At 43.0% G+C, this 12,785-nt stretch overlaps 2 protein-coding genes across 8 annotated transcripts in view; one reads left to right on the top strand and one right to left on the bottom strand.

The window, feature by feature from the left end:
• Window positions 1-3,182, top strand: part of LOC118357390 (putative uncharacterized protein MYH16) — a 53,375-nt gene extending 50,193 nt beyond the window's left edge. For all 4 annotated transcript variants that reach the window (XM_035734439.2, XM_035734441.2, XM_052478140.1 and 1 more), the window contains one exon: window positions 137-3,182. In XM_035734439.2, the coding sequence (XP_035590332.1) occupies window positions 137-292 (156 nt within the window). In that variant the 3' untranslated portion in view covers window positions 293-3,182. The remainder of the gene's footprint in view (window positions 1-136) is intronic.
• LOC118357392 (growth arrest-specific protein 7) overlaps window positions 3,182-12,785 on the bottom strand; it is a 53,219-nt gene continuing 43,615 nt past the window's right edge. For all 4 annotated transcript variants that reach the window (XM_035734444.2, XM_035734446.2, XM_035734445.2 and 1 more), the window contains exons 9-14: window positions 11,736-11,814; window positions 10,571-10,699; window positions 9,688-9,811; window positions 5,144-5,223; window positions 4,839-4,937; window positions 3,182-4,735 (exon numbers count right to left, since the gene is read on the bottom strand). In XM_035734444.2, coding sequence (XP_035590337.1) covers window positions 4,622-4,735; window positions 4,839-4,937; window positions 5,144-5,223; window positions 9,688-9,811; window positions 10,571-10,699; window positions 11,736-11,814 — 625 coding nt within the window. In that variant the 3' untranslated portion in view covers window positions 3,182-4,621. The remainder of the gene's footprint in view (window positions 4,736-4,838; window positions 4,938-5,143; window positions 5,224-9,687; window positions 9,812-10,570; window positions 10,700-11,735; window positions 11,815-12,785) is intronic.

Genomic DNA, 12,785 nt, shown 5'->3' on the forward strand with positions numbered 1-12,785 from the left:
TGTTGTCTGTACTGAAACTGTGGGTCACATCTGTGCTTTAAATTTAAAGGAATTCTATGTATTATGTTGAGTTGTTGTTAGTCAAGTAAGTAATCTTAACGCTGATCTGATGTTTCGTCCTCTTGCATGTTTCCAGGGTTACAGCACTCCGTACCCCGGGGGGATCGTGAGGTCACCCAGTTCCGTGGGGTCAGAGGGTAGAAGTGAGAAGATCATCAACGACGACAATGACTCGGTCAGCTCCCTCATCCCAGCTTATCTCAACTCCCTGAAGAAACTCATGATAGACTAGCACCTAGGGAGGGAGTCAGTTGGATGTACCAAACATTCCAGAGCAAAGAAACATGTACTGTCTTACATATGTAGGATCTTAATTTGAGACAGTTTGCTGCAGCAGGAAACGTGCATTATAATTCATGGACATTTTTCAAGGGGTTGATACATTTTTCATTTGGGCAAATTAAGTCTGACATTTAAAAGTGGAAACTAAACTTTAGAAGACTTTTTAAAATTCAAGAACTACAAGTTTGTGTTTCCTGCTGTGCAGGACAATTCTCAAATTAAGATCCTACGTTTGTATGTTTTTACTTTTAAATCCAAACCAATTTCCCTGCATACATGCAGTGTCAGACATTTCAAAGCAATATTTTTTTCTGGATTTTGTGGAATACAATACATACAGTTGATGTCAGAAGTTTACATACACCTTAGCCAAATACATTTAAAAACTGTTTTTCACAATTCCTAACATTTAATAATCCTAGTAAAAAATAATCTGTTTTAGGTTAGTTAGGATCACCCCTTTATTTTAAGAATGTGAAATGTCAGAATAATAGCAGAGAGAAATATTTATTTCAGCTTTCATTTCTTTCATCACATTCCCAGTGGGTCAGAAGTTGGCATACACTCCATTACTATTTGGTAGCATTGCCTTTCAATTGTTTAACTTGGGTCAAACGTTTCGGGTAGCCTTCCAGAAGCTTCCCATAATAAGTTGGGTGAAATTTGGCCCATTCCTCCTGACAGAGCTGGAGTAACGGAGTCAGGTTTGTAGGCCTCCTTGCTCGCACACACCTTTTCAGTTCTGCCCACATATTTTCTTTAGGATTGAGGTCAGAGCTTTGTGATGGCCAGTCCAATACCTTGACTTTGTTATCCTTAAGCCATTTTGCCACAACTTTGGAAGTATGTTTGGGGTCATTGCCATTTGGAAGACCAATTTGCAACCAAGTTTTAACTTCCTGACTGATGTCTTGAGATGTTGCTTCAATATATCCACATAATTTTCCTACCTCATGATGCCATCTATTTTGTGAAGTGCCCCAGTCCCTCCTGGAGCAAAGCAACCCCACAACATGATGCTGCCACCCTAGTGCTTCACGGTTTGGATGGTGTTCTTCGGCTTGCAAGCGTTCCCCTTTTTCCTCAAAACATAACAATGGTCATTATGGCCAAACAGTTCTATTTTTGTTTCATCAGACCAGAGGACATTTCTCCAAAAAAATACAATCTTTGTCTCCATGTGCAGTTGCAAACCATAGCCTGGCTTTTTTTAATGGCAGTTTTGGAGCAGTGGCTTCTTCCTTGCTGAATGGCCTTTCAGGTTATGTCGATATAGGACTCGTTTTACTGTGGATATAGATACTTTTGTACCGGTTTCCTCCAGCATCTTCACAAGGTACTTCGCTGTTGTTCTGGGATTGATTTGCTCTTTTCGCACCAAAGTATGTTCATCTCTAGGAGACAGAATGCTTCTCCTTCCTAAGCGGTATGACGGCTGCATGGTCCCATGGTGTTTATACTTGCGTACTATTGTTTGTACAGATGAACGTGGTATCTTCAGGCATTTGGAAATTGCTCCCAAGGATGAACCAGTCTTGTGGAGGTCTACAAAGAAAAATGTCTGAGGTCTTGACTGATTTCTTTTGATTTTCCCATGTCAAGCAAAGAGGCAGAGTTTGAAGGTAGGCCTTGAAATACATCCACAGGTACACCTCCATTTCACTAAAATGTTAATTAGCCTATCAGAAACTTCTAAAGCCATGACATCATTTTCCGTCATGGCTTTAGCTGTTTAAATGCAGTCAACTTAGTGTATGTAAACTTCTGACCCACTGGAATTGTGATACAGTGAATTATAAAAGTGAAATAATCTGTCTGTAAACAATTGTTGGAAAAATGACTTGTGTCATGCACAAAGTAGATGTCCTAACTGACTTGACAAAACTATAGTTTGTAACAAGAAATTTGTGGAGTGGTTGAAAAACAAGTTTTAATGACTCCAACCTAAGTGTATGTAAACTTCCGACTTCAACTGTATATCAACAATGCTAATGAGATTGTTGTCCAGTTGATTTCCTTTGTATGATTTAATCCATCCTAGGTATTTGTGATTCAGTTCATAATACTGATGATAACGAAAACCACTTCTTAACTTCATCACGTTTATATTCTCCAGATCAAATGTTCTGTAAAAAATAAATAATAATTTGATGCTTGGTTATAAAGACCTTGATAGACAGTTTAAAGACCGACATAGAGAAGTCACAAGAAAGTTTGTTCACGTTTGACTCTCATTCTACTTGCTCATCCAAAGAGTTTGATCAAGTAAAGTTATATAGCAGTGATGTGCATGACCTTTTGCAACTAGGGGGCAATATCCTTACCTGAAATCTGCATTTGTATCGCATGTCTTCCACTGGCATCTGAGGTTATACACGCTTGCATGTCGAGTAAGAATTTCAGTAACACTTTATTTGGATAGTCCATCTGTAGATGCCCCAGACTAAATCAGTAACATTTCAACAAACCATCTAACTAACCTTAACCCTTATTCTAAACCTAACCGTAACCTTAGCAAGACATTTCTTATCAACAGATTGTTTGTTGATAGTACGACTGTCTGTAGAGCATCTACAGATGGACTATCCAAATAAACTGTTCCTAGAATTTCGGACGTAAGATTTGACGAAGATGGAATATCAAAGTTGACCATTATTATAATGTGCAGACATATACATCGCTGCCAAAGCATTTTTACATTACTTGTCCAAAGCATTTTTACATTACTTGTCCAAAGCATTTTTACATTACTTGTCCAAAGCATTTTTACATTACTTGTCCAAAGCATTTTATTGTTGAATGTGAAAATGTTTTAAGAAATAAACCCTTTTTATTCATCCCTGAAATGTCTTCTTCTACCCTCAAAATAATTTGCCAGAAACACAAAACACCTACAAAAATCACCTGGTTATATTGTAAAATAAAAAAACAGTAGAAAGGAACTACCAGAGATAGATATACATCTTATGTTACATCTATATATTTATCATATCAATGCAGAAACATTAAAATGCCAAACATTCAGAAGTTATGTCCATATTCAGAATCCTTGGAATATTCACGGTTCTTGTTGCACCAAACAAACAATAATGGAAAAGTCTGTACAACATGTATGCGTCTGCATGGAACAGTAGTAACATGTACGTAATACTTACGGGAGAGAAACGGGATCGTGATATACTGTAACCATTTCATCTTCAGTTGGGGATCTATATCCAGTTTGCTTGTCTCTGAAACAACGTTGTCGTCGTTTCATTTAGTAGAAAAATAATCGTTGTGTAATATCAGTTTAATATATTATTTGTACTATCACTCCTGTGTAATGTGTATATATATATATATATATCTCGCTCATCTGTTTTGCTGCCGATTCCACTATTTCACACTATTTTACATCCTTCATTCTCTAGATGTTTTACTTCTACACCCCATTATGTTCATCTTGTATTTACAAAAAGCTAAAGCACATTCCCTTGTAACAGCATCCCAGTTGTACTGCCCCCTTACAGACTATAATTCAAATGTTGATCAATTCAACAGTAAGGAAAACATCACAAAACCTTGTAGATTGTTACATGTGTGTCAATCCCTCTTCCAAACGACCCATTTCATATAGGTTTGCGGAATCAATATTCACCTTAAAAATCTTCTGTTCACCTCACTTTATAGTTTCAATGTAGTGGCGCAGATAAAATATCATCTATAAATTGGAATGCATTTGATGGACGGTTATTAGACAAAAGCAGCAGTAGCTGTTAAATTTCATAATTAACCTTTGCGTCAGTATTTCAGTTGGCCAACAATTTACAGAATTTGTTTGGGGTTATTTTAAGGAAGGGGATAAAGCCCACACAGCCTCAGTCCCACAGGCTTGTACTGTAGACCATAGATTATGTACAGGTCAAAATAGCCATTCCATTTGTTTATGTTGGTAATACATTCCCCCCACTTGAGTTTGGTCCATATACACACACACCTGTCTTCCCTATAGTAGTCCTCAAGGTCTAGGGCATAATGAACACTGTCTGTCTACCATACATATAGAATACTCAAGGGCATCAAGAATACTGTCTGGTGGTACACTGCTGTCATTCACTTTCAGAATCACTTCTCTTTAGTAGAATGAGTTGACATTTTGAATCATACCATTAAACCTCTCTCTAATGACCTATTCTCATTTCTCAGGATGTCCATAATATCACAAAGTTGACTTTAGTAAGGTGGGCTAAGGTCTTGAAGCCCTAGTAAAGATTTAGGCTTGTGGATCCACATGTGTGTGTTATATCTCAATGTCCACAGGCCTGATGTCTCCTGTCTTGTGCTCCTGGACCCAGAGCTCTCGGTCTTTAGCTGGGTCCACACTCTGTAACAGCTGATCCACTGGCTCCATCGTCTGCAGGGACAGGTGGAAAAAACAATCAATACCCTGTGTGTTTGGGGGGGAAACAAGGCATTTAGTGCCCTCTAGAGGTACTACGAGGTGGTGCTTGACTTACACTCTGGTTAAACATGTCCGTCTCATGCCGCAAGGTGGTGTACTGACACAGATGCTGTCGTATCATCTCCACCCTCTCTACCTCCAGCCTCTCCAACTCCTGATGGACAGAATGGATTGAAGGGAACGGGGTTTTAGACGACATGATTCCTCCTTTCTGTCGTTAAAACCAACGCCTCACTGTTTTTGAAGATGGCTGGAGTAGAAACAGACCAGCACCCAAGCTACCAAAGCAATGAGTTTACACCCCGAGTCACTTTTAATAAAAGGAGGAAATACAAAGGACAATATGAACGACAGTCTTACCAAGCTTGTGGTCACCATCTCCTCAAACCATTTGGACTGGGACTGGTTGTAAAGGTCGACACAGCGCATCAGGTCATCTCCTGGTAGAGACACAAAGGATGTTAAGACAAACCCATCTATACTTTGGACACTGGCTGGCACCTTTCTCTCGTCTGGGTTTATGATGCATTCTCAATAACTTCTCCAGCCGGGAGAGCCCCAGTCTAAATACTAACTTACAGAAGAAAGTCTTCTCCTTCAACCTTAGCGCGGACAAAAAAAAAAAACGATAACCAAGGCTCACGTTGCAGAACAACCTGCTATAAATGGATCTATATGCGATTTGAGTATCATATAGTGTTTGTTTTTTATTAGGACTGAGAATGTAGCGCGCCTCTCTCTCTCTCTCTCTCTCTCGACTGTCATAGCTGGCACACACACCACCATCACCATCGTCACAAACAACTGCTGCTGCTTTTCACACAGACTACGCAAGCAAAGAGGAGGTGTGAGTGTGTGTGGTGTGTGAGTGCGTGTGTGTGTGCATGTGTTAGCAAGTTTGTGCGAGTGTGTGTGTGTGTGTGTGTGTGTTCATCCACCCCTCACTGTGAGTATCTGGCGAGCCATGATGTGAGTGTATGGTCCAGCCATGATGTGAGTGTATGGTCCAGCCATGATGTGAGTGTATGGTCCAGCCATGATGTGAGTGTATGGTCCAGCCATGATGTGAGTGTATGGTCCAGCCATGATGTGAGTGTATGGTCCAGCCATGATGTGAGTGTATGGTCCAGCCATGATGTTAGTGTATGGTCCAGCCATGATGTGAGTGTATGGTCCAGCCATGATGTTAGTGTATGGTCCAGCCATGATGTTAGTGTATGGTCCAGCCATGATGTTGTATGGTCCAGTGATATGGTCCAGCCATGATGTGAGTGTATGGTCCAGCCATGATGTTAGTGTATGGTCCAGCCATGATGTTAGTGTATGGTCCAGCCATGATGTTAGTGTATGGTCCAGCCATGATGTGAGTGTATGGTCCAGCCATGATGTGAGTGTATGGTCCAGCCATGATGTTAGTGTATGGTCCAGCCATGATGTTAGTGTATGGTCCAGCCATGATGTTGATGTGTGTATGGTCCAGCCATGATGTGAGTCCAGCCATATGGTCCAGCCATGATGTTAGTGTATGGTCCAGCCATGATGTTAGTGTATGGTCCAGCCATGATGTTAGTGTATGGTCCAGCCATGATGTTAGTGTATGGTCCAGCCATGATGTTAGTGTATGGTCCAGCCATGATGTTAGTGTATGGTCCAGCCATGATGTGAGTGTATGGTCCAGCCATGATGTTAGTGTATGGTCCAGCCATGATGTGAGTGTATGGTCCAGCCATGATGTTAGTGTATGGTCCAGCCATGATGTTAGTGTATGGTCCAGCCATGATGTGAGTGTATGGTCCAGCCATGATGTGAGTGTATGGTCCAGCCATGATGTGAGTGTATGGTCCAGCCATGATGTGAGTGTATGGTCCAGCCATGATGTTAGTGTATGGTCCAGCCATGATGTGAGTGTATGGTCCAGCCATGATGTGAGTGTATGGTCCAGCCATGATGTTAGTGTATGGTCCAGCCATGATGTGAGTGTATGGTCCAGCCATGATGTTAGTGTATGGTCCAGCCATGATGTGAGTGTATGGTCCAGCCATGATGTTAGTGTATGGTCCAGCCATGATGTTAGTGTATGGTCCAGCCATGATGTGAGTGTATGGTCCAGCCATGATGTGAGTGTATGGTCCAGCCATGATGTTAGTGTATGGTCCAGCCATGATGTTAGTGTATGGTCCAGCCATGATGTTAGTGTATGGTCCAGCCATGATGTTAGTGTATGGTCCAGCCATGATGTGAGTGTATGGTCCAGCCATGATGTGAGTGTATGGTCCAGCCATGATGTGAGTGTATGGTCCAGCCATGATGTTAGTGTATGGTCCAGCCATGATGTTAGTGTATGGTCCAGCCATGATGTGAGTGTATGGTCCAGCCATGATGTGAGTGTATGGTCCAGCCATGATGTGAGTGTATGGTCCAGCCATGATGTTAGTGTATGGTCCAGCCATGATGTTAGTGTATGGTCCAGCCATGATGTTAGTGTATGGTCCAGCCATGATGTGAGTGTATGGTCCAGCCATGATGTGAGTGTATGGTCCAGCCATGATGTTAGTGTATGGTCCAGCCATGATGTGAGTGTATGGTCCAGCCATGATGTGAGTGTATGGTCCAGCCATGATGTTAGTGTATGGTCCAGCCATGATGTGAGTGTATGGTCCAGCCATGATGTTAGTGTATGGTCCAGCCATGATGTGAGTGTATGGTCCAGCCATGATGTCCAGCCATGATGTGTGTATGGTCCAGCCATGATGTGAGTGTATGGTCCAGCCATGATGTGAGTGTATGGTCCAGCCATGATGTGAGTGTATGGTCCAGCCATGATGTTAGTGTATGGTCCAGCCATGATGTTAGTGTATGGTCCAGCCATGATGTGAGTGTATGGTCCAGCCATGATGTTAGTGTATGGTCCAGCCATGATGTGAGTGTATGGTCCAGCCATGATGTTAGTGTATGGTCCAGCCATGATGTGAGTGTATGGTCCAGCCATGATGTGACTGTATGGTCCAGCCATGATGTGAGTGTATGGTCCAGCCATGATGTGAGTGTATGGTCCAGCCATGATGTTAGTGTATGGTCCAGCCATGATGTGAGTGTATGGTCCAGCCATGATGTTAGTGTATGGTCCAGCCATGATGTGAGTGTATGGTCCAGCCATGATGTGAGTGTATGGTCCAGCCATGATGTTAGTGTATGGTCCAGCCATGATGTTAGTGTATGGTCCAGCCATGATGTGAGTGTATGGTCCAGCCATGATGTTAGTGTATGGTCCAGCCATGATGTGAGTGTATGGTCCAGCCATGATGTGAGTGTATGGTCCAGCCATGATGTTAGTGTATGGTCCAGCCATGATGTTAGTGTATGGTCCAGCCATGATGTTAGTGTATGGTCCAGCCATGATGTGAGTGTATGGTCCAGCCATGATGTGAGTGTATGGTCCAGCCATGATGTTAGTGTATGGTCCAGCCATGATGTGAGTGTATGGTCCAGCCATGATGTGAGTGTATGGTCCAGCCATGATGTTAGTGTATGGTCCAGCCATGATGTGAGTGTATGGTCCAGCCATGATGTGAGTGTATGGTCCAGCCATGATGTGAGTGTATGGTCCAGCCATGATGTTAGTGTATGGTCCAGCCATGATGTTAGTGTATGGTCCAGCCATGATGTGAGTGTATGGTCCAGCCATGATGTGAGTGTATGGTCCAGCCATGATGTTAGTGTATGGTCCAGCCATGATGTGAGTGTATGGTCCAGCCATGATGTGAGTGTATGGTCCAGCCATGATGTGAGTGTATGGTCCAGCCATGATGTGAGTGTATGGTCCAGCCATGATGTGAGTGTATGGTCCAGCCATGATGATGTGAGCCATGTATGGTCCAGCCATGATGTGAGTGTATGGTCCAGCCATGATGTGAGTGTATGGTCCAGCCATGATGTGAGTGTATGGTCCAGCCATGATGTTAGTGTATGGTCCAGCCATGATGTGAGTGTATGGTCCAGCCATGATGTGAGTGTATGGTCCAGCCATGATGTGAGTGTATGGTCCAGCCATGATGTGACTGTATGGTCCAGCCATGATGTGAGTGTATGGTCCAGCCATGATGTCACTCTCCGGATGAGGTCATCTGTTTATTCTCAACAGTTACTTTTCCAAATCTCTAACCTTAAAACTACATTTTGTCTACAGCATTCTCCCTCCCGCCCTCCCTCGCTCTCTCACTCACTGCCAGTAGGTTAGCCTCCAGAGGGAAGCATGGAGAGAGATAACCCACCACACCCAAGCCTGTCTACAGGCCTAGAGATGCACTACACTGTGTTGCTGTTCTCCATGTCGTTCCACAGACTCCCCCAGTCTCAGTGAAACTGCTGATAAACCGGTGACTCATACACAGTTAAATGTCTACTGTACAGATAGATTAAACCACATGGTTTGCAGTGCCATCTCCATCTGATCGTCAAAAAGGAGGCACTTGAGAGGAATGAGATTAAGCCTCAAGACACCTTTCCGTTTCATTGCCAGCTTCAAGAGCGTTCTTACAGGAACGTTCCTTTTCCTCTGGTTTATTGCTATATATGCTAGTCTGCATGTGTACTCTGTCTCCACGGCAACATGCCATTGGAAATAACACTGACAGCACAGTCATGACGACTGTTTGTATATAGTTTAGAGTGTCTGTTTAGCAAGTCATAAACAACTTTCTTGTTTAAAGTTAGGTGTTAGCTAGCTACATCTTAGTCTCACTTGGTCAGATTTGTACTATAAGAACCTGTAATCTGTGCAGATAAAATACTCAGACACTCAGATGGGGACGTAATTAATGACACCCCTATCAGTTATAACAAACATGCGAGTCTTTGACCCCACTGGCTAACCCCACGACCTCTGGTTTGACCCGGACTCTGACCTGCTTGTGTGGACTTCCGCCGGGCCTTCTTGATGTCCTCCTCGATCTTGTTGCTTAGTTTGATCTCCATCTGCTGAGTTTTCACCTCCAGGTCCTTCTGTCTGTCCGCTAGAGCCTTACGGGCCTAGAGCGATATATTAAGATGTTATAAAAGCTGTTATGAACGCTTATAGCTGCTGACTCTTCACCTCCAGGTCCTTCTGTCTGTCCGCTAGAGCTTTACGGGCCTAGAGATGCATTCAGATGTTATAAAAGGTTGTCATAACTTTGTTATAAGATGTTAAGAAAGCCAATGGGGACATACCGGAGGGTATTTCAGTAGGCCAGGTGTAGGGAACCCTGGTTCTGGAGGTCTGCAGGCACTTCATGTTTTTGATTTAACCAACCTGGAAGACCAGGTGTGTTGAATTTAGCTCAGTTGGACCTCATTGCCTTCTTGGAACAAAATCTTGCAGTACCTGCAGCACTCCAGGGACAGGGTTGCCTACCCTGCAGTAGGCTACTACTAACTGCTATTAGCCATGCATTATGAATGTCTAAATGGCTGATGGCGAGGGGTTGACAAGTCTATGGTAGGTGATGGGATTGGTCCAATCATTATTTATAGAAGCACAAAGAGGTTGTGTGTGTTGACAGGAAACGGTCCTCTACTTAGGGACAAGTTGTGGAATTTTAATCTCATGTGAGAAGATTCCTGAAATTCTACAGCTGCAAAGTGCAAGGACGGTTATTATTGCATCAACTTTTGTATAACTAATGTAAGTAGCTCTGCATAAGACCGTCTGCTAAATAACAAAAATGTAAACATAGATTTTTGTGTGTTTGTGTGTGTGTGCCTGCGTGTGTATGCGTTTGTTGCGTCTTGTTATGTCAGGATGCGTACCTTCTCCACGGCTGTGTGCCGTCCGACCAGATGTTTCCGTAGTTCTGCCACGTGATGGTCGAACCGCTTCATGTCCTTCTTAAAGTTATCTCTGAAAGTCAACAGAGGCTTCTCCACCTCGCTCTGGAGCTGAACGAGTTCAAAAACAATAAAATGCAGACCTCATTGGAGACAACTGTTAGGAAGGCCTATAATATTACCTGTTTTTTTCCCCCTGTTTAAGTCATGTGGTTAGTAAAAACAGCTGGCCCATGGCCTCTCCTATAATAATGATATATTGTGTTGACAGTTGTGTTGTTTTTGTCTACGCCTGTATCTCATATCCTTAGTGGCTAAGGGACAGCTATTTACAAAAGCCCCTTTTACCCATAAAACCTGCTTATCTGACAGAGCTGTCAATGATTTACAGTCACAAATGTGTCTCTCTAAAATATAAAAGTAGGTCAATGTAGAGTTTGATTTGTGAGCTGCTTTGATTCTCCTGAAGAGTGTCTGCTTAGGACCAGGAGATTATTTACGGTTGGGAGACAGACTCCTTCCTACCCATAAACAGTTTATAGAAATTATATGAGCAAATCAGTAAATTACGAAAAGCACAATGCAAGAGGAAACATTATTAAATTACTGCAAAAACCTGATTGAATAGGACACAGATTTAAGGATAATAAATAGCTATTGAAGAGATAGAGGTGCATGAAGAATGTTTTCAAATCTGCTCATTTTCTATCCCCCACCTTTCCTAGATAATACTCTCTGCTCATTCTTTCACTCTTTGCTTCCATCTCTCATACTCCCCCCTAAACCTCAAGCTGTACTAAATACAGCACATCTGTGTGTGCCTGTCTGTCTCCAGAGAATTGAAACACTGACGTTGTTTCCTCCACTCAGTCCAGCTGGGCTCCTGGCTGGAACCTCTCTTTCTCTCACACACACACACACACAATACCCCCCCCCCCCCACCCCCGCGCTCCCAAGACAAACCAATCATACATGTGTATTTCGCAGCAAGGGGCCAGAGAGTAAATAGGCCTCAATTAAGTGTTACAAAACCATGGGACACAATGTTAAATAGACTGTACTGTGAATTGAAGTCACGTGGAAAATAATTCCCAAAATGTGAAGTGGTTTCTTTGTGTAAAGAATGCGGTCCACTGTAATACAGTACCTTAGAGGAGAACTTGAGGTGAACCTCAGCCTCTTCAGCCAAACTCTTCTTCAGCTGCGCCCAGGCTTCCCCTAGAGTACTGAGGAGAGAGATAACACACCAGTCAGACCACTGAGAAACCACACTATCACTGTATGACACTACGTAGTACTAGGAGACAGCGTTTGCGGGGGGTTGGGTAATAGTACAAAGAAGTGTAGGGGTGAGAGGACCACATCCTGTAGGAGGTAAGTACCACTCACATCAAGAGTTAAGACCACACAGGCTTTACAGAGCGAGAGAGAGAAAGTGAGAGCGAGCGAGCGAGAAAGAGAGCGAAAGAGAGAGAGAGAGAGCAGAAAAGGAGGAGTAAGAGAGATCATGAAAGAGGGCGAGGGAATGAAAAGATGAGAAGTGTCAGGGTGGATCCCGCCAAACAGAGAGAGCGATGAGGTTCAACTGAAGGTTCAGTTTAAAAGTTCATAGGCTGCATATAACCCAGCAGGCAGCCCATCTCACAGTCGTGTTTGGTCCTCTGCAAGTTAACTGGCTGGTTAGGATGTATAGACTGAGGATATGAGACACAGCTAAACCCTTTCACGGCTTCTTCATTCTGCAACATTCTGCAACACTTTAATCTCTGTAACATAATGCAGTGTGGGAAAATGTATAATAAGTCTTGGGGCCAGTAACCGAAAGGTTGCGAGATCGAATCCCCGAGCTGACAAGGTAAAAATCTGTCGTTCTACCCCTGAACAAGGCAGTTAACCCACTGTTTCCCGGTAGGCTGTCATTGTAAATAAAAATCTGTTCTTAACTGACTTGTCTAGTTAATTTAAATAAAATTAACACTGATCATAGCAGAGGGTACTAGACGTTGTTAAAAAGAGACACCAGACACCAGGCTAGAACCTCTTGTCCTCTGAACATAAATCTTGAGTCCTCCATTCCAAATATTAGCAGAATATTTATCCAAGTTGCCATACAGTGAGCCAGCAGCAGGCCCATACAGCCATGAGGCATTTCTGGGTCTGGAGCAGGAGAGGAGAGGAGAGGGGCTGAGGCTCTTTA

Source organism: Oncorhynchus keta, chromosome 24 (assembly GCF_023373465.1).
Source record: "Oncorhynchus keta strain PuntledgeMale-10-30-2019 chromosome 24, Oket_V2, whole genome shotgun sequence".
Lineage (NCBI taxonomy): Eukaryota > Metazoa > Chordata > Actinopteri > Salmoniformes > Salmonidae > Oncorhynchus > Oncorhynchus keta.